This window comes from Mytilus californianus, unplaced genomic scaffold (genome assembly GCF_021869535.1).
Source record: "Mytilus californianus isolate M0D057914Y unplaced genomic scaffold, xbMytCali1.0.p SCAF_9, whole genome shotgun sequence".
Classification (NCBI taxonomy): Eukaryota; Metazoa; Mollusca; class Bivalvia; order Mytilida; family Mytilidae; genus Mytilus; species Mytilus californianus.
In genome coordinates, this window is record NW_026262745.1 from 96,579,451 (window position 1) to 96,607,439 (window position 27,989).

The window sequence follows — 27,989 nt, forward strand, 5'->3', positions numbered from 1 at the left end:
TTTTTGTTGATGGTTTGAGCACTTTTTAGCAAACCTCGTGGCGATTTATTTTCATACCTTGTTGATGTATTCATATAACAGAAGATTGTGACGTCACATATTTGTGGCAAATTATTTTCAGGTTATATTCTGCTTGCGTAATTTGGGAAAACTTTATTAGTTTACAGCATATGGATAATAGGAGACCAAGATATAGACACACAAAAAAAAAAAACCTTTTCAGGACGGACACAGTCTTTAATAATAATAGACAAGTGTCTAGACAGTTAACATACATTTTACATGTAGAGAGCTTGGTACTCTCCCAACACAAGGTATCAGATTTTACTTCTCCATTTATACATTCTGCCAGGCCAAATGAGGGCCTCTCAGGATGCTTCTGCTGTTTTGCAGGTGAATTCCAGTTGAATGTATTCTATACTGCAGTTGGACCTTAGGATGAGTTAAGTTGTTTGTCCAGCAAGATGTACAATAGAATTAACATACCTTGTAATGAGTATATATGCAGGTATGCTGAGGAAATCTCTTTATTTTTTTTAAAGATAAAAATTTGAAAAAAGAGTCCTATCCCTTTTAGTCATCCTTGCCTAAAAGATCATTTGAGCTTTTGCCATAACTTCGAATCTGTAGTAAACTATTTCAAAGATCTTCTCTGAAGAAACTACTGAACCAATTTTAACCAGATTTGATGTGTGTGATCTTTATATATAATTTGTGTTTTTTTTTCTATTTTGGTCAGTCAACAAACATGGCTGCCATGATTGGCCCATGAATAAAAAAAGAACATGAAGGTAAAAGCAGAGTATGAACCTTTCCATTTTCTAGAATCCTTAATCAACTCTGGACTTCATTAATACTCTGTTTGAAATGCATTAATTGTCTTGTAGTTTGAAAACCTCAATCTGACAGGGGCAAAAATGCTCAGAATGTCAAGATCTACTACTTCCTATTTTCATCAAAATTAACGAAGTCATTGCCTTTAAATGACATTTTTTTGGCAATTTCATGTTTTTGCCTATCACATTAAAAATTTGAATAGATAGGTAGAAATTGTTATCTGCAAAAATGATCAGTAATCAGAGGCGGATTTGGGGGACTAGGGAGCCCTGCCCCCACTTAATGGAGCTGCATATATGGTTAAAGCATAGATTTTTTACATGTCCCACTCCAAACGTTGCCTAGTTTGGGGCATAGGCCTCATCCCCCCCTTCTCAAAATATTGGATCCTGTCCTTTAAAAATGATGATTTTCAACTGATTTTCGTGTTTTTGTCTATGTCTTATTTTTAAAACTAAATAATGTAAATAGCAAAAATAATCAAAATACAAGATCAACAAAAATGCCATTATAACTAAAACCATTGGATGACTCCCTATTGAGTTATTGCCCTTAAATGACAATTTTCTACTAAATTTCTTGAATGTCTCTTTATAGGAGTTATTTACCTAAAATGACAATTTTTGACAATTTTTTTATTTTGCCAATTATCTCGAAAACTAAAGTATATTAGTAGAAATTGTAATAGCAAAACTGATTAGCAGTACAAGATCTACAAAAATGCCAATATAACTAGACCATTGACATTGGATGACTCCTTAACAAATTATTGACCTTAAATTATGATTTAATATTAATATTTTGCGTTTTAGGCAAAATCTTTAGTAGACAGACAGAAGCTCAATCTCATTAAAATCAGCTGTTAGTTTTCGCTAGGATACTCTCCACCCTAACCAGGATTTCTAATCAGATTGACAGAAACTGTAAAATGCAAAAATTATCACCAATACTAGAGGGTCTAAATGGGGTTTACAGAAAAGTGAATAATGGGCAAAAAGTGCAGAATAAAGAATAGAGAAAAATAGGCAACAAAAATTTAAGCATGAATACAGAACAATGGAGTGCTGAAAAATAAATAAAAGAGAATACTGGGCAAAATAAATAAAGAACAGAGAATAATTGGCAAAATAAATATAAAGAATAGAGAAAAATGGGGTCTAAAAATTTAAAGAATAAAGAAATGAAGGTTGGAACCCCCCTTTTTTGACGATCAATGCATTTGAATGGGGACATATATTTGGAACCCCCCCCCCCCCCCGCTTTCTCCTGGGTTGGAACACCCCCTTCCCCTTTTAAAATGGCTGGATCCGCACCTGCAACAGGTGGCTTATAACCTATTGTTAATTTTGTTAACCGAATAAAAATATACAATCAGAGCCCCCTCGCTCTGGTTTAAATGACTATTCGATATTATGTTATTATGTGTTATAGATGATGCATGGCGTTTATGACTTGGAATGTCGAGATCAAACTTTGCCACAACTGCTTTCTAAAATTAACTTTTTCCTTTTTTTTATTTTCGCGCCTCTTTCGTTTAGAAAATGTAATTCCAAAAACATAAGACGATATTAAGGGAGAAATCATTACCATAAGTCAAAGAATAACAAGGGGCCTCGGTGACCGAGTGGTCTAAGTAGTCGAACTACTGTTTCACTAGCCTGTCAACACTGAGGTTGTAAGTTCGAATCCCGCACGTGGCAGGTAAGCTCGACTGCAATCTTAATTGACTAGGATTGTCAGTTTTCCTACCGACGGTCGGTGTTCTCTCCGGGCACTTCGGCTTCCTCCACCAATATAAACTGACCGCCACGAAATAGCACAACAGTGTTGAAAGTGGCGTTTAAACACCAATCAATCAATCAAAGAATAATGGACAATACCATGGTCAGAAGATATCAGATGAAAAGGTAAACAACTGTCCAGCAAACGTGTCACAGAAATTGATTGAAAAAAGATTGAGCAATCCCAATCCCAAATACCAAACAAATACAAGGCGTGAACTCGATTGCTCTGGTAGGGTCAGAATGTTCTGCTCAAGTAATGGCAACCGTCGTGTTTCTCGTGTTGAAATCTAATGAGAAGTCGTAACCGGCGGCCGGAAAGACGCCTTACAATAACGCATTCAACGTGATAGAAATCCTAATGGCAAAAAAAGATCATGGAACAGATAAATGTTGACTTTCATGATTGTCAATAATTACGAAATAATTGCAGATACAGTTATATGTTAATTATTTTCTTTAACTTAAATTTCCCCGAGTTTGTACATTCAATCGTAAAGGTATAATGAATGAATATGCATGTTCCTCCATCAGGGTATGGATGGGGTTTACAGAATAGAGAATAATGGATAAAATGGGCAGAATAAATGGATAAAAAAATAAAAGAATAGAGAAAAATGGGCTAAAAAAAGAAAGAAAAGAGGAAAACAGCTAAAAAAAATAAAGAACAGAGAATAATGCGGTGCTGAAGTATAAAGTATAGAGAATATTGGGGTGCTTAAAAATATAAAGAATAGAGAAAAATGGACAAAATATATAAAGAATCGAGAATAAAAGACAAAATATATAAAGAATAGACAAAATTGGTAAAAAAAATTAAAGAATAAATTAAGAAACGAATAAAAGCAACAGTAGTATACCGCTGGTCAATAGTCATAAATCGATTTAACTGAAACAAATCCGGGTCAAAAGCCAAAACCGAGGAAAACACATCAACTATAAGAGGAAAACAATGGAACAACATAAACACTGAACTGCTACAAATGAGATGAGAGACCCCATCCAGACCTTCCTCCGTGGATCGTTTATAGAGGAAATGGGGTTGTCGTCAAGTAGGTCAAATACAAGAAAGGATATTTACCACTGATAACTTTTGAATATAAATCGACACGGGGCCCCCTTGTTTTTTCTTTGTACTTGCGTATTAGCAGCGGAAATAAATAATGATTTGTAAATATTTTGTTTATCTGCTATCAGCAGTTTTTATCTAGCTTTATAACATCATTTATTATGGCGTGTGGTTTATTATGTAAAGGAACCTTTTATCTTAATGGAAAGGGGATTACAGTTTATTTCATTAAAAACTGAATAAATAGAAAATAACTCGAGGCCAAAAGATACAAATTTCTTACATTTACCTGTATGCATTATGTTCTTCTGTAAAACAAGTTACGAGATAATGGAATATTAATACATTTTTTAATAACTTTCATATTTTATAATGTTTTTTGTAAATTATTATATAATAACGTGTATAAATAACAAATGTCCGTATAAAAAGTTGTGGGATAAAAGAAAATGAGACAGCAACGCAATCAGCATAGGGTTAAGATATTCATATATATATTTGTATATTTATTTGTGTAGAAATGCTAAAACGTTGTGCACGATGTTCAGGTCAAAGGTAAAAATGCTGGAATTATTACAACATTTTGATAGAAATGTTGAACGTAAAATATTATTAATGAATAAATTCTACTCAAGTAATGTCGCATTTTCTGAGAGAAAAGTTGACACCGCACCATCTTTGTCTAAAAGAACTTTTTCTCTTCCATTTATTCTCCCTACGCTTCATATGGGCTAGATAGACACATTTATATTGCGCCTTACGCTTTTTCCGGAGCTTTTAAACAATGTTGGTTGATGAGTTTTCATCAGTGTACTCCATTCCATTCCGCTGCCTATCTTTTACAAAAACAGTTACCGGCGTCTTGAAAATACTTGCCTGTTAAAAAAAATGTATTTCGTACAATATTTTTTTAATGAACTCTAGACTTTATCCATCACTATTAATATTCCATGCAAGCTAGAAGTTTGAAATTCTTGTGAATTATTACAAACGGTTAAATCAACATAAAATAAAACTGGCCATTTTTTTTTTATATAGCATAAATATTCGATCAGTCAAAAACAGCCGGTTATAAATGTTGATTTCAATATATTAATTGCTGACTATACTAACTGTGACGAGGTCATTATGAATTGTTAATTTACTCAATAGTAATGTAAAATTCGCCCACTGCAAATGACCACATACATCTATGACGGGATCTATGATTCCGTGGATTTCCCTCGATTCCGATGGACGATGAATCATCAATTATTGTATATTTCCAATAGTTTTCCAATACTTTGTCATAGATCGATAGCAATGTTTATGTTTATGTTGTTGATTTCAGGAATCCATTTCAAAACATCTTTCACACGTGGTTCCCCGCATTACTCACTCTCTTTGCTAATACATTACTTATTTATAAAAGACTGTTTTCATTTTGTTACTGATATTTGCAATTACCATAGAGGAGAAAACACGCGTTTGATGTCTCGCTTCAACATCTGTTATTTTAGAACGGCATAAAGACTATTTGTTTTCAACTATAAACGACCTCAAGGCGAAGCGTGTCAGATGTTAAGTTGTGAAAATCAACAAGTTAGTGTGTGTTAAGAAGTGTCCGTCTTAATTTACCATTGGATTAACCCTTGACGTGCCTCAATTTAGTTGATGAGCTGGGGTCGTTCAAAATCTGGTCTCCACTGTGCTGGAAATTGAATACAAAAGTTTTTGTAGTGATACAGTACCGCCTTTGTGTATTATTCTTTTCGGATAACAGTTAACCAATGGCGCGAAAAAAAAATCATAATTTAAAATTTTGAATGAATTTTAAAATAGATTTCAAATTTTATGTGTGTGTTTGTGTTTAATAATGAATTCATTCAAAACTGTGATAAATAAATCACTGGAAAATTATGAATGACAGAAACGATCTTTACGCTGATAACGATCACAATATAGGTGTAACCATGCCCGATTCGGACAGCGGGGAGGAAACTGAGACATACCGGGCTTTTAGTGATAACGTGGACACGGATGTTAGCAACAATAACAATACCCAGGATGAAAGTGACGCCCCTTCACCTCCGATGGCAAGGGGAAGCCGTTTTGTACCTAATCACCTCCCAGCTAACAATTTAAATGCTTTGACCAATAGATACAGTGACTCGGATAGTTGTACGGACGGTGAACTTGCAGGTGACCAAACTACCGATGAAACGACCAGTACTTCTGAGTCAGAAGAAACTCAAATGTAAGTTTCCATTTATTCATTTATTTGTTCCTTCATTTTTTATTTAATTATGCATTTATGTACTTGTTTAATAGAAAGAAAAAAAATAATGTTTGTTTTGTTTTTGTTTCAGCTGCTGGTCATATATGATTTTATTTTTATTAATTCTTTGTAAATATCATTCTGTCATATAAAGCTACTGACCGTGAAAATTTTACTAACTTAACTAGGTTTTAACAACATTGTTAACAGTCGACATTGTTGGAAAACAATATGAATGAATAAAAAAGGAATTAAAGAAAGTCAATGATACAAATTATTTAACCTTAAACATAGTTCATGCTAATTCATAATAATTTTCTTGTTTACAAAGTAGTTAAAATAGCGTAGATTATATTAAAATTCACACAAAACCAATAAAGAAATATCCCGTTACAAATAGCGTCCCTGAAGAAAAGGTTTTACTGATAACCTTTTGACCGCAATTTACTTCTCATAATATGAAAAAGACACCTCCTATTAAAATCACCCTTAATATTTCACAAGCATGTTAAAAGATCATTAGCCGTCGCGTCGCTATGGCCAGACTGATGCAATTGCCAATGGCATGTAAATTATCAATCATTATATAAGAATGTCTCACTACTGCAATGAAATACCACTTGACCAGCGTGAAGTCCATTAAGCGTAATAAATATTTCATTGATAGACGGTAGGACGCGAGTCAAAACATTGAAACCAGAAGGAGGAAACGTAAGGGGTTTAATTAATTTATTTTTAAGATTATTCATTAAGCATTTAAAGCTTCATCTTTTTAAATATATATATATATATCATATACTCCTAATTTTCCTAGACTTAGAATGTGTATCAACTGTGTATACATGTAAGGCCAAGGATAAAATCATTTGTGTTTCCGGTTACAGACATGAAAACGACTGGGTTGATTATTTATTTTATTTCGTAACCTTCTGATATACTATATTGTATCCGAATTTTGTTTGAATATGACATTTCATTGAAACACAATAACTTATTTTGACGTCCGTCTTTTCGGATGTATTTCTACGGTTATTAAATATTCCATTCTGAATATTACGTACACTAAGAATTTATGTACAGGGCATAAGAATTTTACTGACATGACTGGCAAGACTGCGACTCTTTTCACAAAAAATCTTAAGAGTAAAAATACTCGTAAGTCAGACACATTTCAGCATAACTTACGATCAATTTTAATCGTAAGAATTTTGTGAAAAGAGTCGCGGGTACACTTTTTTAAATTTGTTTTTTCAAATGTATTTGTGGGACTCACAATTAGGAATATAAAAAGGATAGATGAAATATAATTCAACATTTTCTCTCATTTCTATAACGACAACTATAGTCTCACTATAGTAAATATGACTCAACTTTAAATTCCATAGAATATATCCATGCCTATTTGAATTTGACCTTTGATTGACCGCGCTATGTTTGATGATATATTTCTATTGAATGTCAACCTGAAAATCGATAAAGGCAAACTTAAGCAAACGAAGAATTCAGTCTTGTGCGAATTAAGAAATAAATATTTTGTCATATATTTTTTTTAATACTTTCTTAAAATAAGTGGTAGGTCAATCTTCACTCAAAGTTAATTAATAATATAGTACAATTACTGTCATTCATGGCTGTTCCTGTAATTAATAGCCATTCTAGTTAAACTTCATTTGTCATTTGGGTAGAGAATAAATATACAAGAAAGACTATAAAAATAAGAATTGTGGTATGATTGCCAGTGAGACAATTACCACCAGAGACCAAATCATGACAAATGACATAGAAGTTACCAACTAAAGATCACTGTACAGTCTTCAACAATGAACAAAACTACTGTGGATTCATTATTATTCGTTGGATACCAATTTTCGTGGATTTCGTGGTTATATGTTAACCACGAAATTAAAAGTTCAACGAATGGCAAATTTACTAAAGGCTTGTATGCAGACATTGTCAAAAACCACGAAATTAAATATCCACGAACATGTAAGTTTTCCTTAATACACGAAAATTGGTACCCACGAAAATAAATGAATCCACAGTAACAAATGTTAAAGCATGCAGCGTTACAAATATACCAGTTAGAATGTATATGCTACTATCATGACTACTACTAGGTAAGGCCATAAAAAATATGTTTGTTTGCCCTAACCCTACCTACCCTGAAAATAGCTGCCTACTCAAATTTTTTTATTGTCCTGATGTGAAAAAATGTGTTTTTTTTAATCAGATAGGCATGTGAAGACTAAAAAACATCTGACACTTCAATTTCTCTTTGCCGAAAAAAAAAGAAAATGCCTACCTACCTACCTACCTACCCACAGTCTCTACCTTTGGGTAGGGTTTGGGCAAACCAAAATATTTTTAAGTGTGGCCTAACATAATAAAAGTAAGAAGATGTGGTATGATTGCCAGTGAGACAACTCTCCACCAGAGACCAAATGTCGTATAGAAGGTTAGCAACTAAAGGACACCATACGACCTTCGCAACTAAAGGACACCATACGACCTTCAACAATGATCAAAACCCATACCGCATAGCAAGCTATGGTTATATATTTTTCAAAGCAGCCTGTTCTGTTTAAAGGCTCAGACCATAAGAATACCCATCGCGATATTTCTTTGTCGAAAACTCAACATTTCTCCATTATATAAAAAACATAACATGTCTAAACGATAGTTAATATATATTTGTACTTTAGTAAATATAAGTTTAGGTTTTTATAATAAACATGATAAAGAAAAGAAAATACGAAGGACATCAATTCCGGCATCATGGACAAGGACGACACAAGTATCGGAAATAATTACGAAACGATATATTCCGGATTCATGTACGCTCGATACCTTATGTTCGAAGTAAGATAAAGTTTTAACTGTATATATTAGAGATAATCTTGATACACGGAGTCGCTTCGGTTGATTGATTGATCAAGGATTGCTTAAAAACATTCCGAATCAAGGAATTTAATTTCTTTCAAATATTTTACTCTAATTCATTTTATCACATATATCCCTTATATCTCCCTTTTCAAATATCGGTGAAGATATGGGTTTACTCTTGCAGACAAAGATGTTACATTGCAATAATGCTTTTCAACTTTTTTTCTAGATAATTGAAAAATATCTTTACATAACATTGTTCAAATAAGATGACTATGCTGCACAAGTCAACAGGAGGTCCGATACATATGTATATATACTCCTACACAATAAGATTGGGGTAGTAATTTCATTAATAAAAAATAACGTGAAAGTAAGATCACACAAACTTATCACATCAAAGGACTTGTGTAGACATTTAATTAGTTCGCATTTCTTAGGACATGATAATTAAGTACAGGCCTTATGGAAGAGCAAGTTACAATGTGTTAGCGCGTTATCTATAACGCATGTTCTTTTAGATACACAATTAGTTTTCATAATTATGTATCCCGTCGTCACAGTGAACTTAACTTAAGAATAATTTCTTTATGTTTTGCATTAAGTATTGCATGGGATTGTATCCACATGTCCCCATGGGGAGATGATATTACACGCATTTGTCTCTGAACAAAATTATTTACCTAAATATAACACTGAATTTTAATTCAAAAATTGCTAGATGCGTTAAACAAAAAATAAATTCATGGAATTTCCGCTGGTTATATAACTTTGGTACTAATCGCAAAAACAAAATAGCCAATATTTAAATTATGTAGAAAAGTCCCACCTTTAAGAACAGGTGAATCGGATATAAATATGACAGCGCGGCTCCTAATGATGTGATATTGGTGCTGATAGTACTACCAATATAAAGGTGCAGACCTATTATTTCCTTTATATTTGAAACGTTGAAAAAAATGTATAGAAAAAATCTATCGTCTAGAACTTCTACATCTGGATTGATGAACATGTTGAAACCAAAAAACCTTGTACTGCCAGAGTGCTGTTACTTTGGAATTGACCAATCGGACAACCAATGCAAAGCAATTTGTCAAGGACTTAGTCTGACTTGGTCAACTGTTGGAAATATGTTGAAAAATCTTCTTGAGTACGGCTGATAAAACTCAATACTAGTATGACAGAAAAGTTGCGTGTGCTTCATGTGCTTCTGATGGGCCCATTTCCAGCTGATGTAAAGTTTGTTCTTATGTTGTACCATTACACCAATGACATAGGTTAGGGGGAGAGTTGATCGCTCACAAACACGTTTAATCCCGCCACATTGTTTATGTACATGTCCTAAGTCAGGAGCCTGTCATGCAGTGTTTGTCGTTGGTTGCTGTCTGTCTACTTATTTCCCTTTATTTCTTTTGTCATAAATCAGGCTTTTTGTTTTCTCGATTGCATTGTTTCACATTTGTTTTATGTCAAAATAAAGGGTATAAGTTTTGCAGATTGTTGAAGACCGTAAGATGACATATAGATGACTTACATACACGTCAATTGGACTCGGGTGGATAGTTGTCTCATTGGCAATCATACCACATCGTCATATTTTTAAATCAGATACTTTCCAAGAGTTCATGTTTTAATGTTGGATCAGTCAACATTCATGACATTACTGCCATTGGGGACCAAATTTTCAGTTGGAGCATACATGAATCTTCAAATACTGCAACGCCGACTGTAACCATGTAGATATGCTTGGAATACTGCGTTTTGTTATGGTAAATCTGATTGTCCAACCAATATGGCAACTTTATAATACAATAAATCTTTTTCAAGAGTTGTCTCGCAGTATCACCAGATTGTTGTTTTCTTTTATTTAAGAGGATACTTTTCATTAAATAGATATAAGAAGATGTGGTATGAGTGCCAATGAGACAACTCTCCATCCAAGTCACAATTTGTAAAAGTAAACCATTATAGGTCAAATGCACGTAAAAGACAGAAAAAAAACTTCGTTGAATAAGTTTATCTTTGCTTCGAATTTGAACTAGACGATTTTTATTCCCGAAGATTTATCTGCAATCAAACTTACTCAATATTCAAAGATCATAACTTCTAGATATACATGAAAATTTGAACACGTGTTTTATTTGATATACGTCCGAATGTTAGCAGCAAAATAGATAAAACGGATTTATGATAATCTTATCGTAGAATCGGTAGTATTAATTCGTACGTTGACATAAAAAGCTCACATGCACCACCTGTTAAAGAAAAAAATAATCAAATATTATATAATTTTTTTTTTTGTATCATGTTTTATCAAAACATCAACATCTCCTATGATGATTTTGAGGTTTTAAAGATAATTTTTAATATGAAGATTCAATAGATTTGTTAAGGTATAGTTTGTAAAGATTTACTAAAAGATAATATTTTGTTGAAAAAATATACATATTCATTATGAGCTATTAACAGAGGACTTCACTATATTTTCCATATCTAGCAAGGTAAATACTATTTTATTACTGTTTTCGACATGCAGAATTATAACCTGATCTGACCATTGATACGTTCGTTTTTCTTTAAATTTACTGTTTATAAAATGTTGAAATATTCTGAACACTACTACGATTCTCTACATTAATTAAACACTTGATCTCTAACACCACAAGGAATGTAGGGACAATGCTATTTGCGTTACTTCGTGGACTTCCGATTTTGTCGGCAAACGGTATTTTGATTTTTTTTTAAGAACAAGTATAACGATATGGAAACTAGCAGGTACATGCTGGAAATAATCAACACGGTCTTAAATAAAAAGATATATTTTTGAAAAAATAATATCGAAATCATTTACTAGGGGCGATTTCGAGCTTGACATTTTGTTTGACAACTGTCTATATTGTTCAAGACTGCATGAACGTTGAAAATATAGATGTTCTTTGGTTGTTTATGTCGTTTGGTAGCTGTCTCATTGAAGTACGCCTTGTGGCTTTTTTTTTAATTTACTGAACATAGAAATCATATTAATTAATATTAATTACAATAAAATTCTTTTATTGAACAATTTTCTACGATTATTCTGCTTAGAAATAGAAACCAAGATTGATCAAAGAAATTTTGTAATCTGTATTCTTATTTCCGACTTGCATGTAAAGTTCTTATTCAGTAGTCATTACAGCTTACTACCAACGCATAAAAAGTTGAGCTTACACGATAAAATGATTTTAATATTTCAGTTGGGTCCCAGTTGCCAATCGTCCAAGTTACAGACAAAATGCATCCTCTCCACCACTTCCACTTCCACCGAGTTTAACCAGTTCTAGTGCAAGTGAAGCTTTACAGCAAATACTCAACGCCCATAGAAATACCTTACCGAGGTGCTCACATCGTGACAGAGGCGATATGTCGTCTGCTAATCCTTCAAATGTAGCATCACCAGAAGTAACAGAAAACGAGGGAACACTGGAACGAGGCAGACGACACTCTTGGCACACGCCGCACGTGTTGAATAATAGCAGACGATATCATGCGAAGAGTGCAAGTCTCATTCAGCATAATACAAGAACAGGAACAACCGAGGCTTTTCTAATTGATGAAACCCATGGGCATGGGCCAAACGGTGATTCGGGTAGGTTTCCAGATATTGAAGAACGGGTTTTAGCATAACCTTGCTATGTCATTTCGTATATGCTTTTACTGATGCGCGCATGGTTTTGACCCTCCTTATAAGCCTGAAGAATTGTATTCAAAGGGTTTTTAATGGGTGAGGGATATTTATCAGTAACAAATCTTAGGCAACATTCTATGCAATTAAACGTATCACTACATCACTAGCCAATACGCAAAATTAGAATTGCGCACTTTACAAAGGCAACCGCAATCACGTACATATGAAGTTTGCCATCTTTTGAACACAAAATACAATAACTGTTTAACACATTACCCCCTTTACACACTATAACTGTTTTAAATTGTATATTAGGATAATTATATTTGTCTGGAGTTTAACATACCGTACAAAAATAAGAAGATGTGGTATGAATGCCAATGAGACAACTCTCTACTAGACACCAAATAACTTAGAAGGTTAGCGACTATAGGTCATCGTACGGACTTTTAACATACCGTGCACATAACAAACTATACTTTCTGTTGTGGTCAAACAGACTAATTACTTAGTAACGATCTCATTTTTCTCCATTTTGACAGTTTGTTATCGTATCGTTCAGCTTATCACTCGCCTTATCTTACGCGTATTGATGTGTTGTGGATGGGTTATGTCTTTCTCTGGTGAAATTGATCATAACATGTCAGTTTCACCTTTCACTGCAGACCAGGAGTAATAGAGGAAATTTTCAAAACGTAAATTGGCTTAATGATCGCCAATTAAGTACGATAATAAGTCTAAATAAAATGCTTCGCTGGGCGCAGCTTGATACGACCGCAGAGGTCGAACCCTGAACAGTTGGGGCAAGTATGGACACAACATTCAAGCTTGATACAGCTCTGAATTTGGATTGTGATTAAATATTTGACACAGCATAGGTTTCTGACACAGAAAGAATGTGGTCTAAGAACTTCAATTTTTTTAATTTACCTATTATGGTCCAATGTCCAAAATCAAAATACATGGTTAGATTCAGCATATCAAAGAACCCCATATATTCAATTTTTGTTGAAATCAAACAAAGTTTAATTTTGGACCCCAACTTGGACAAACTTGAAAACTGGTCCCATAATCAAAAATCTAAACACATGTTTAGATTCAGCATATCAAAGTACCCCAAGAATTCAATTTTTGTTAAAATCAAACTAAGTTTAATTTTGGACCCTTTGGACCTTAATGTAGACAAATTTAAAAAACGGGACCCTAAATTAAAAATCTAAAAACACAGTTAGATTTGGCATATCAAAGAACCCCAATAATTCAATTTTTGATGAAATCAAACAAAGTTTAATTTTGGACCCTTTTGACCTCAATATGAACCAATTTGATAGCGGGCCCACAAATAAAAAATCTAAATACATGGTAAGATTCAGCATATCAAAGAACCCCATATATTCAATTTTTGTTGAAATCAAACAAAGTTTAATTTTGGACCCCAATTTGGACCATCTTGAAAACTGGGCCAAAAATCTAAAATCTAAATACATGTTTAGATTCAGCATATCAAAGAACCCCATATATTCAATTTTTGTTGAAATCAAACAAAGTTTAATTTTGGACCCCAACTTGGACCAACTTGAAAACTGGTCCCATAATCAAAAATCTAAACACATGTTTAGATTCAGCATATCAAAGAACCCCAAAAATTCAATTTTTGTTAAAATCAAACTAAGTTTAATTTTGGACCCTTTGGACCTTAATGTACACCAATTTAAAAAACAGGACCCAAAATTAAAAATCTAAATACACGGTTAGATTTGGCATATCAAAGAACCCCAATAATTCAATTTTTGATGAAATCAAACAAAGTTTAATTTTGGACCCTTTTGACCTCAATATGAACCAATTTGATAGCGGGCCCACAAATAAAAAATCTAAATACATGGTAAGATTCAGCATATCAAAGAACCCCATATATTCAATTTTTGTTGAAATCAAACAAAGTTTAATTTTGGACCCCAATTTGGACCAACTTGAAAACTGGGCCAAAAATCTAAAATCTAAATACATATTTAGATTCAGCATATCAAAGAACCCCATATATTCAATTTTTGTTGAAATCAAACAAAGTTTAATTTTGGACCCCAACTTGGACCAACTTGAAAACTGGGCCCATAATCAAAAATCTAAACACATGTTTAGATTCAGCATATCAAAGAACCCTAAGAAATCAATTTTTGTTAAAATCAAACTAAGTTTAATTTTGGACCCTTTGGACCTTAATGTAGACAAATTTAAAAAACGGGACCCAAAATTAAAAATCTAAATACACGGTTAGATTCGGCATATCAAAGAACCCCAATAATTCAATTTTTGATGAAATCAAACAAAGTTTGATTTTGGACCCTTTGGACCTCAATGTGGACCAATTTAAAAACGGGGCCCAAAATCCAAAAACTTAATACAAGGTTAGATTCAGCATATTAAAGAACCCCAAGAATTCAAGAATAAAACCCCATTGAAATTGATCAAGAAATAAGCAATTTATACGAAGTATCTTCTTTTGCACAATACTGTGCAATTGAATATTTCTTGCTATTGCGCAATACTGTACAATTGACAATTTCTTGCTATTGCGCAATATTGTGCTATTGGATATTTCTTGCTATTGCGCAATTCTGTTAAATTGAAGATTTCTTGCTATTGCGCAATACTGTGCAATTGAAGATTTCTTGCTATTGTGCAATACTGTGCAATTGAAAATTTCTTGCTATTGCACAATACTTATTATATAATAATTTACACATCCTGTTTGGTGTGTATCTCCTACCATATCATTATTATTTGCTTTTAAATATAAATCAGAAATAACCAACTTAAAATGGAAAATTTTAAAAGAAAAAAAAAAGGAAAAAAAGAAAAAAAAAAAAAAAAAAAATCCCCCCCCCCCCAAATTTTTTGAACCCCCTTATGATTCATCACCCCCAAACTCAATCCCAGCCTTCCCTTTGTGGTATGGTACCTTGCAGTACAATTTCAGAGAGATCCATACACTTGAACACAAGTTATTGTCTGGAAACTAGAAAAATGCTTATTTTTGGCCCCTTTTTGGCCCCCAATTCCTAAACGTTTCGGGCAATTACCCCCAAACTCAATTCCAGCTTTCCCTTTGTGATATGGAACCTTGTAGTACAATTTCAGAAATATCCAAACACTTACACACAAGTTATTGTCTGAAAGTTACAAAAATGCTTATTTTTGGCCCCTTTTTGGCCCCTAATTCCTTAACTGTTGGTACCATAACCCCCAAAATCAATCCCAACCTTCCTTTTGTGGTATTGAACCTTATGGTGAAATTTCATGGAGATACCAATATACGACCAAAAAATTTTTAATTTTTGCGGTCGTATAAAAACAGATACTTCGTGTACTTAAGAACACACACGTTCGTAATAGTAGCTAAACTGTCACTTTTTGTTACTTTTATACATTTGTTGCAGTTATGGTGTGTCGATTCTGGACACAAAATTACTACTTGAACACAACAAAGCCAAACGTAAGGGACCAGCGATTGTATTACTGTTTTTCAATAAGCATTAACTTAGAATGTGAGAATACACATGCAGTGTCTTTAAAACTAATTGATGAACAAAACAGTTACAAAATTTAGGCAAATAAATAACCGATGTTCAAATCTTAAAAGTATAGACACAAATCAAGGTAACAAAATGAAAACCGAGAGAATCGCATGAACTCCAAAAGGAGCAAGACCAGGTACGCCGACAGGGTTAAGCGTGTCTTGTTGTGCATGCCCCACCCGCCATGCGAATCCACACTCAAAAAGTCACAATCGCGGTAAAATTAACAAATTAGGCTATTCTGGTGGCTAAAGATCCAAGACTAAATAAAGTCTGGATCCAGTATTTACTGATTAATCTACAGAATAGTTATTACATCAATGTATTTTCTCCGATTTTACAGGTATTGGACACGATGACATTGTACATTCAGGTGATAGCTTCGATAGGGATTTCCCGCCATCAGCCTCAATGTCAATGATTCGAAGACGAGGCTATGGGTCTGATGACCAGAATTGCGATACCACATTAATGTAAGTGTACATTTTACGTTTATATTTGTTCATGTTGTCCAAGACACATTATATTTTGAAAAAGTCTTAATTTCCCCGTGTCTTCAATTGTGTCATCAACTTCAGATGACTGTGTTGAAGGTAATTTGAAGATGCTTTTTTCATAATTTAACAAAAGTACTATCTATCTCCATTTATACTGTTATATTGAAAGCAACTTGTTATTAAAATACTAATATAATGCAAACTTATCTCTTGTTTCCTTTCTTTTCATAGCGATACATTGTTTATTGTTCTAAGTGGATTGTACGCCATGGGTGTTGTGGTATTTGGGCTTGTTGTTCCCATAGCTGAAATATATGCCCCTTCTCCAATGAGCTTTCTGTTTGAGGTAAGTCATTTCAATTTTTTACAGTGAATGATTTTCTTTTACTTTTTTCTCTTCCGTTGGTTTGCGGGAAGTTCTCTTAACATGCTTAAAGTTCAGTTTATCAGACCTATAGAATTTTAAAATGCTTTGAACCAGACAACACTGTTCTGAAAATCCATTATATCGCATGCATATATAATATTTAATAAAGAATCGTTATTATATTTCACGTCGCTTTACTTATATTAGCCATTATGTGTGTCAAGGATTCGAGATAATGCTTCTTTATTAAACCTACTTTAAAGTTCCAAATTTATATAATAGTCATATTTTTGAGAGACAAAAACAGATGTATCGTCTGTAGGAAAAAGTAAAGTGAGTTTTTTTTATTTTCAGGGTTTTTATATTTATTTATATGCTGTCAGCATTTGTTTTTTGATATATGCCTATACCTACCTCCTTCAAAATACAACTTTAATAGTGCGGAAGAAACAACGTCGATTTGTGCCACCGGAAGTAGCAGCTTCGTCTTCATTTAAACAGAAGAAATATTCTTATGACATCTCGAGGACATATCATACCGGAAGTTTCTACCTACGCCTAGGTGCTGTAGGTAAGATGAGAAGTTTGTTCATAGTTTCTGAAGCTTTAATACTTTGACCATATGTAAAACAATATCACAAGATTTGTAGACTCGTATATCAACTTTTAAACATCAACCAAAATCTTTAAAAAAAATGCTTACATTATTATATTTATCAGTTTTTCTGACAAAAGTCCAAATGAAGCCTTGTTTTTTTTAAGTTGATACTATTATGAAGTTCTTTTCCTGGCAAACAATCACATTGTAAAACCGGCAGATTTTACCAATGTGTTGTGCAATATATCAATTACCACCACACATGCAACTTCAAAAACGTCAAAGGTTCAAGTATACATATTTATGCAACGGTTTGTTTTGGCGTAGTGTTTTGGGGACGTTTTTTGACCTAACGGGATTGTTTTGCATGATGTAGTCTGTCTCCTACGTACGATTGTTTATCCATACAAACTGTGTTACATTTCAAAATTTCCTATTCAGTGATGCATTCGGGATTAAAATAATACATTTTGCGATGATTTGTAGTTTTTTCTTCTGGTTAAACAGGAGATATTTTCCTTATCATCGGATGTGCTTTAGCAACGTATTTATCAAAGAGTAACACAACGGGTGACATCGGTTAACCAGGAACTATCGATCCCTAAATTCCGGAGATCCATCCCGGTCTTTAGTTGAGTTTGTGTTGCTCAGCTTTGTCTATTTAAATTAATTTTTCAATGAGAATTTTTTAATTGATTTATTCTACAATTGCCTTCATTGCAAATCGAATGGCGCAATATTCGGCATTTAGATCGAACGGTACAAAACTGTCATCGATAGTTTAATGTTCATGATTGTTAAGTTATCAAAAAGTATATGTTAATTGTTAACGATAACGGAATAAATATTTTTATAATGGTATTTTTAAAAACACAGTTTACATATAAAAGGAGATTTTGTATGGTTCCCATGAGAACTTTAAATATCCCCCAAAGACAAAGGGACAAGGATATATATCAACTCACAGATAACTCCTTATAAAAATAATGAGATGTGGTATGATTGCCAGTGAGACAACTATCCACCAAAGTTCAAATAAAGTGGATGTAAGCAATTACAGGCAACCTTAGTTTGTTTCTATCCTAGATTGTTTTCGTGCAAATATTAAATATTCAATATTCTCCCTGTGTTAACATAACAGTCATAATATAAAAAAAACAAAAATTTCACTTCCGTGCGTCACAACATGCCTTCTTTATTAGAAACATACAAGGCAACTGATTAGTGTTTATGAAGAAAGCATGTATGTTACATAAATATAAATGTATGTTGCATAATTGAGATTATACTTAGTTCGCACCTACATACATTATGTTTTATTTTAATGTATCATAATTGTCTGTAAACACATTTGTTCTTGTGAATTGAAAAAGTAGTACTAGTACATCATATTTTTATTGTAAAGTATCGGCAGGGTATTAATTCTTGTATTTTAACCGTTTTACTTGTTATATAAAATTGATAATGGAAATGGGGAATGTGTCAAAGAGACAACAACCCGACCATAGAGCGGACAACAGCCGAAGGCCACCAATGGGTCTTCAATGCAGCGAGAAACTCCCGCACCCGGAGGCGTCCTTCAGCTGGCCCCTAAACAAATATGTATACTAGTTCAGTGATAATGGAAGTCATACTAAACTCCAAATTATACACAAGAAACTAAAATTAAAAATGATACAAGACTAACAAAGTCCAGAGGCTCCTGACTTGGGACAGGCGCAAAAATGCGGCGGGGTTAAACATGTTTTTTGAGATCTCAACCCTCCCCTATATAGTTTGTTATTGAAGTTTTATGAAATTTATTGTAAATATACATAAAATTTAAGCTACTGCTTCTTCAAGGTAATACGTAGGTCACATGATTTGCTAGGTACGTTGACATGTGATTTGCGAGGTACGATTTCACGTGATTTGCTAAGTATGATTGAACAAAAATGATAAAAAAGGACGTCTAAAATGGGCGTTGCAACGGTATTCTTAAAGCACTAGTGCTAGAAAGTGTTTTACTTGTTTTTTATTTGTCAAAACACATGCTACCTCTGTCGATACTATGATTTTTTCACTATGGTGAATGAACTTAATAATTTTCAACACACATTTCTCTGGTACTAATTAACAGAATGACTTCAAATTTGGTCATCAGCTTGGGGCGCTTTTTTGTCTGTCAAACACCTACTTCTTTTTACAGACACTTTGAATTACGAGTGGTTGTATGCCTCGCAAGACAGCACATGCATTCTTGTTTTGCCTCAAATAGTTTACCTATCTGATACTAGTAATATCTTATGGTCTTCCATTGACTGCTTCAAAAAAAAAAGTACCGAATCAAGATAAATCAATTAAATCTGTGAATGGACAGGTAACTTATAGAGCGAAGGAAGCAATAAATGAAACATAATTTCGTACCCGGTGTAGACAGAAGTACTCATTTATAGATAGGTTATTTAAAAATGCATTGTATTGTAGGTTTTGGAATTGGCAGCATGATAAAAAGTGGTCTTCATTTCGGTGAACTTTTCGATCACGATATCCTCGCGTGTAATGGTGTACTCCACGCATTAAGGCCCATACTTCATGTCAGTTTCACATTTGTTCAACTGTACTTCGTCTTCCTTAATTCCAAGGTGAGTCGTACTTACATGCATTAAAAAAATGCATTAGCCTTTGTTTTGTGTTTAATTTTCTTGCTTTTGGGGTTTTTCTTTTCAGAAATTATGACTTATGATAGAACCTCGTGATTGTTATAATGCACATTTATTTCAGAAAAAGTCGGGAACATCGTATTTTGTCTGAAATCGATATAAACATTCACTTAAAACATCAATCACGAAATAAGTAGTATGTTCATAGCTAAACACATGATGTTCAGTGAGCTTTTGCTAATGATGATCATGCATCCGCCAAAAAAAATCGTAAACAGGAAGTTGATGAACGCCAACCGGTATTTAGCATGCTCACATTATCCTTGATACTAATTTTCAGCAATCTCTGATGTGTAGTTTCTGGGAACGATGCGACGAAAATTTCATACAACGGCATTATGTGTAAAAATATAAGACGACGAGCGATAGATGTAAACATGCATCACATGATACAGCATGCTCCCATAAAGCTCGATACCGAATTTCAGGAAGCTTTAATTTGTAGTTCCTGAGAAAAATGCGACCAAATGTTCATCGGATTGACGTACGGACGGACGGTCACAGGGACTGACGGACGACGGAATGAGATAACCCGGAATATCAAAGAACCGAATCAGGAATGGAAGTTAATAAAAATGAGACTAGAAATTTTATAAACAGCACCAACTATTGATATTTAAGTCTAACAAAACCAAAAAGAGTATAAACCGCCTCGGTTATCATTTGGTACATTTATGTCTGTAGTAAAGTACAGTGGGTCGTGTGTTACGATTTTGCCATTTGTATAGTTAGGGCGAGGATTGGCAGGATTAGTCGGTTTTGAGTCACGCAAATGAGGTAGGTTTAGTATGCATCTTATATTTGCCACTCGACATAAACACAATTACCAATCAATCCAAAAGAATACGAATCTTTAACATGTTGAATGACAACGAAAGAATGTAGAATTACACTTTATAAATTGCATGCGTCCGAAGCGTCTTTCTGGATTTACATTAATCAGGAACGACCATTTGAAAGCCAAAGATGTATAAGAAATGAAACAGTTGAAGAGCTATATGACCAAACAGGACCTATAAATAATAGCAAAATCCATCTGAGATCATCTTAAGAAACTAGTTGTTTTTATGACTGTGTGCCCTTTATCTGTACATTCAGCATTGTCTTGACTGTACACGCTTCTGGCTTTACATTGACTTAAGAAGACTGGCCAGTCCACTGTATCACATTACACATTGTGCATGACTGTGATATGTAGAAAGTACTTCGGTATTCGGGAGATGCACTGAAAACATTATGTACGGTTTATTAGCATGTACTTGACGAAAACTTACTTATTTTCATCAGTATATATTTTGAACCACTCTACCTTAGACACAGGTGTATACACATGTTTACTTTGAAGTCTAATGATTTACATACAATGTTATTAATATATTATCTTCCAACTATTTATCTCAATATTCCGTTATTAATCACACAGGGAAAGCCTGATAGAGGAAAATAATCTGAGACAATGTTATGGTTCTTGTTGATAAACTGCTAGGAAAAAAACTTCTGAGAAATATATCAACTTCAGTGCGTTTTAAGATCAGTTAACTTATATGAAGTTTTGTTTTAAATAAATATGTTGCTGCTATTATTAGCCTTATATATTCATCAAAGTATTTACTTATCAAATTAATCAAAGTCACGCTTTTTACCCATTACTCTTCTGTGTCAATTTTAATACATTATTTGTTTATGTATAATACTGTAACTGTTCTAATTCTAAGTTATTAGTGTGTGGAAATTCATTTTCTATGTCTATATATATATCAACCAGGCAATTTCATGTCGCTTCCAAGTTGCGGATCTAGGATTTTGAAAAAGAGGGGGGGGGGGGGGGGGGGGGGGGGTCGCACCAAGGCAACGTACGGAGTGGGACCTTTTCAAACTCTAAGCATTAAACATTTATGTAGGTCCATAAAGGAGGGGGAAAAAAAGGGGGGGGGGGGGTAAATTAGCTTCAACTTCTAAAAAGGTTATGTTTGAAAAACTGTCCAATTTCAAAATCTGTCTTAAATTTCAGATGTGTATTCAACGCTACAAGACACTGGCCAGATTTGGTCTGATGCATATGGTTGCAACCAACATGTGTGTTTGGTTAGAAACTATTGTGGTGGAGACAATACGAGAAGTGGAGAAAACTTCACAAATGGAGACTTCAGTCACGGTCATGCCTCTTGTGGAGGGAACAACTTCAGTAGAAAATTGTAAGCCGTTTATAGAATAAAATATATTAATTAAAGAAATATTGGTGCATACAGAAATACATGTAATGAATGGTCATCTCTATATTTAAACGGGCTGTTTTAGAAACGAAAATTTTGGGCACAATGCGACTTAGTCCACATAATTATGACGTCTTGAAAGGCTATTTTAAATTTTTGCTTAGGTACCTTCCTTCTATGTAGTAGGAAGGCGTCACAGCAAAAAATATGAACAGCCTTTCAAGACGTCATAATTATTCGGACTTAATGCAACTCTGAGAGAATGAACAACTATGATCAGGTGAATAGTAGGGTATATCTGTGATATTGGCTGATTCAAACTGAAGGTGGAAAAAGTCACGCCCAGTCACAGGCTAATTGCAGAAAACTGAATGATTTTGACATGAATCCACTTATGCTATTATATATTCTGGTAAATATATTTGGAAATGCTATCTTTGAAAAACACCCAGAGCTTTCTTATTGCGCCGCCAACGTTTCCAACTCATTGTTGGTATATCTTTGTTGGCAAAGCTTGAACACAGGAACTGTGTTTTAATCAGATTGGTCTTTTATCATGCAATACTCATATACTGTTAGAAATAAATCATTTGGGAAATCCCGATAACGTTGATTGCGATTGCGGAGCGTTGCTACCATTAACTTCTACCACCGAGCGTGAAATCGACGACATACGTTTTCCATTTAAAATGGGTTTACATGTGTAACGCCATCTTACCGTCAATCTCAGAATTAATCACATACGTTTTAAAATGGGTTTACATGTGTAACGCCATCCTACCGTCGATCTTAGAATTGACCTTCTACGTTTTCAAATGAGTTTACATGTGTAACGCCATCCTACCGTCGATCTTAGAATTGACCACCTACGTTTTAAAATGGGTTTACATGTGTAACGCCATCCTACCGTCGATCTTAGAATTGACCTTCTACGTTTTAAGATGGGTTTACATGTGTAACGCCATCCTACCGTCGATCTTAGAATTGACCACCTACGTTTTTGAGTATGGATTAAGTATTCACTTATATAATTTTATTCTGCATTAATTACAGTCACTGGTACTCTGCAGTCAAGTGTATGTCAGGGACCATCATTGATGAAAGAAGTAGTCCATTCTTCTGGACCATATTTGTACCCCTGTAGTATTGAATATAGCTTAATTTGTGCTGGTGAGTATAGTACAGAATATATATTTATATAAAATGTTGCTTGCTAAAAAAAAGACAGCAATCAAAACAATGTACCGGTATCTTAAGTTTACTTTCACATATGCAAGTTTCAATAATTGCATTCTGAATAGCGGAGGTCTTAAAATTAAGTGAACTCCATCACGTGTTGTGGCGCCTGTCCCAAGGCATGAATCTTGATAGTATGTGTATTTTAATGTTTTTGTCATTTAGGAGGGAGATTTTGGGCGGGGATCCTTCTTTTCTGCATTCCTTAATGTTTTAAGTTATTTTTCCCTATAATTCACATTCCCCCCCATTATTCTCTATTCTTTATATTATAGCTTCCCATTAAACTCTATTCTGTTAACCCTTTCCAGACCCTCAGTTAGATCGGAAACCTATCATATTCTCTTTAATACTACTTTTATAGACTAAAAACCGCCTCGGTGGTTTCGTGCTCGCCTCAATTGCGGGAGGTCGTCCGGCTCAAACAAAAGACTCTGCTAAACACGCGGTATTAAGACGTATAAGACTGGTCGGCTCGGAGTCAGAAAAATTAGTCCATGTAGGATGACTGATACCTTGCCAACTAGCACGTCAAATATCCGAATCAGTTAGAAGCCCAAAACAGGCTTGTAGTATGGTGATGTTGGGCGGGCGTAGAACGGGGGAAAGCGGTTACATGTTTTGTGTAATCAACTCCTCCTACAGTTTTCAACCCATATCCCTGCAAACTTTACAGGAAGATTGTAAATATGTAAAAGTTGCTTATCTGCTATTAAGGATACTTTGATCTACTTTTTTAGATCATTTTCATCTAGTCTTTATCTATTTAGCCGATTATTCTGTTTATATTTTCAGACCCCATGTTCACTATTTTATATTTGTTTTGCCCAGTATTCTGCACGTTTTTCCCAGTATTCTACACGTTTTGCCCAGTATTCTGCACGTTTTGCCCAGTATTCTGCACGTTTTGCCCATTTTTAGCTCACCAGGGCCCGAAGGGCCCCATGTGAGCTTATGCCATCACTTGGCGTCCGTCGTCGTCCGTCGTCTGTAGTCGTCGTCGTCTGTCGTCGTCGTAAACTATTTCAAAAATCTTCTCCTCTGAAACTACTGAGCCAAATACCTTCAAACTTTTAACTAAATGTTCCTTAGGGTATCTAGTTTATAAATTGTATCCGAAGTTTTGATCCATCGACAAACATGGCCGCCATGGCTAAAAATAGAACATAGGGGTCAAATGCAGTTTTTGGCTTATATCTCAAAAACTAAAGCTTTTAGAGCAAATTTGACATGGGATAAAATTGTTCAATTGGTCAAGATCTATCAGCTCTGAAATTATCAGACGAATCGAACAACCCATTGTTGGGTTGCTGCCACCGAATTGGTAGTTTTAACAAAATTTTGCAGTTTTTATACGCCCGTCAAATTTTTGACGGGACGTATTATGGTATACAAATGTCCGGCGTCCGTCCGTCTGTCTGTCTGTCCGGCGTAAACATGTCGCACCGTAACTTGAGAATGACTTGTCCAAATTTCATGAAACTTAACATAGTTGTTTCTTATGATGGTCAAACGATCTGTATACTTTTTGGTGATAATAGGATTAAAACTTTTTGAGTTACGGGACTTAGTAACTAAAACAGGTGTGTGTTTTTTTTTCACATGTCGCGCCGTATCTCAAAAACAATTTATGATTATTGCTTAAACTTTACACACTTCTTAGTTATATTAATCTTAAGATCTGTATACTTTTTGGTGATGATTCAAAATTTTATTTTAGAGATATTGAGTATTTTGTTAAAAAAGGGGGAGGGGTTTTTCACATGTCGCGCCGTATCTCAAAAACAGTTTATGACTATTGCTTAAAACTTTACACACTTCTTAGTTATATTAACCTTAAGATCTGTATACTTTTTGATGATGATTCAAAATTTTATTTTTGAGTTATTGAGTATTTTGTAAAAGAAGGGGGAGGGGTTTTTCACATGTCGCGCCGTATCTCAAAAACGATTTATGATTATTGCTTAAAATTTTACACACTTCTTAGTTATATTAATCTAAAGATCTGTATATTTTTTGGTTTTGATTCAAAATTTTATTTTAGAGATATTGAGTTTTTTGTAAAAAAAAAAGGGGGGTTTTCGCATGTCACGCCGTATGTCAGAAACTATTTATGCTTATTGCATAAAAATTCACACACAAGACGACGGACGTATCATGCGCTCATGGCGCAGCTGTTTATTTGTTATTATTTTGAATATTATTATAGATATATATAAACTGTAAGCAGCAATAATGTTCAGCAAAGTAAGATCTACAAAAAAGTTAATATGACCATAATTGTCAATTGACCCCTTAAGGAGTTATTGCCCTTTAAAGACAATTTTACACAATTTGTTCATCAAGTTTGCTAACATTTAAAAATCTTCTCCTCTGAGATACAGGTGAGCGATTCAGGCTCTTGAGAGCCTCTTGTTCTCAATTCTGTTAACTACATCCAGATCCTCATACATTGCAGGTAACCATGGTAACAATTATTGTTGAAAAAGGTTTGATTAAAGATGGTTTCTCTAAATGATAAAGATAAAACATGCATACTAGATTTGAATATTTTGCATGTTTCTGAAATAAAACATTGAATGCCCAATTAAAATTAACTGCTTACAGAACAAACACAGTAGTCGTCTATGCCAGAACATTTAACATAGAAAAAAAATTAAATTCTAGCCAATACGTTCTGTTTCTGTTATTGTCATCCTGATTAATATACATGCAATATTTGCCACTGGACGTTAATCAATCAACACTCAATCAATAAATGTAATTATCCTCCATTATCTTGAAGCACTACTAGCGATGAAGAGGAAAACATCAAAATTAATGAACTTTAAAATTTTTTCAGGTATTTTATACGTAATGTGGAGAAACATAGGTAAACATGAAACCAATCCTAACCTGCCTGGTACGGCAGGGGACCAGAAAAGTAAGACACAGAGGATTAATGTGGATTGTTCTAGTTCAAGTCGTGGATTATTCATGGGCATCTTCGTTCTTGTTGCTTCCGTCATATCAATGATTACATTCTTTGTTTTAGTCAGATCAACAACGTTTGTTGAAACTGCAATTAAAATAGAACACTTGTCTAAAGTGGCAATTCACGTGATGACGTCTGTGGCCGTCATCTTGGCCTTTCACCGCATGCAGAGTCTCAAATTTAACTATGATCAGAAGTTAGATCTCGAAGAAACACTTATTTTAGTGTCTTTGGGCGGAGTTTATATGTTCGGATTTTTCAGTATTGTTGCATCAGCCTTTGACGATCATGAATCGAATGGACTGTTAGTGATTTTATCATGCGTTCTTGGCATGTTCCAAGCAACTATACAAACGGTATTTCTTCTCCACGCATTGCGGAAGTCAGCATTGAGGAGGGAACAGGAACGGGTTAAACCTGGGCGGGAATTCGTAACTTTTCTGCTCATGTGCAATATTGCATTGTGGGCAATCAACACTTTTGAAGTACAGCGAACAGAGGCAAACCCAATACAGCTTCACTTCTATGGTTCTGTTGGATGGAACATTTTCAATCATATTTCTCTACCATTGCAAATATTCTTCCGCTTTCATTCAACTGTTTGCTTATCAAACATTTGGAAGAAAGCATGGAAAAGGAGAAATCATAAATAAACATTCATATATGACACATCGACTGCTGCTTAAAATTGAATTAATAATTGCAATGCATCTGGTATAAAGGTAAAAGTAATTGTGAATTTCCAATCTTCCTGGACTCTGTGGTGCTCTGAGATCTTCGAACTGAATGATATAAGAAAGTCTCTTGTTCATTGTTTTACAATGCTTTATGGGACTTTTTTGTATAAAATATGCAAAAATTTTTTACAGAACATGAATAACAGTGCCAGAGAATAAGTGCAATTCACGCTATGTAATGTCTAAATACTCAGCATTTTTATAAAAATTGTTCAGGTTCTCGATTGTATATTTATTGTTGAATGTAATGTGTGTGTGATACAATATGGGTGCATCTGATTTTTTTTTATTTATCAACATTTTTGATGATATTATACACTCGAAAGTATTAAAAGATATACTGCAATTATTTTTTATCCCATCTGAACAATCATGACAATTTTGTCATTGTATTTTGTGTTATACAAAATATTTTAAAACGAAATTTTTAAATATGTTATATTTTCTAAATATATATTTTTAATAGCTTTTCTTGAACCAAAAATGGTGCTAAAATTCATGAATACTATTTTATGCTAGTTGGGATAAAATCTCATCAATATTTTTTGGTCAAAGCTATTATTGTCATTGTAACAAATTATTAACACAGAGCGTCG

The 27,989-nt window shown here is 34.0% G+C and overlaps 1 protein-coding gene across 1 annotated transcript; it reads left to right on the plus strand.

Moving 5' to 3' along the window:
- Nucleotides 1-5,112: 5,112 nt before the first annotated feature.
- LOC127716345 (proton channel OtopLc-like) lies at nucleotides 5,113-27,989 on the plus strand. Its single transcript, XM_052222514.1, has 9 exons — nucleotides 5,113-5,923; nucleotides 12,061-12,452; nucleotides 16,413-16,542; nucleotides 16,798-16,912; nucleotides 17,288-17,504; nucleotides 19,998-20,155; nucleotides 22,245-22,428; nucleotides 23,500-23,616; nucleotides 26,525-27,989. The coding sequence occupies exons 1-9, from the start codon at nucleotides 5,586-5,588 to the stop codon at nucleotides 27,307-27,309; spliced, it is 2,436 nt and encodes an 811-aa protein (XP_052078474.1). The 5' UTR covers nucleotides 5,113-5,585; the 3' UTR covers nucleotides 27,310-27,989.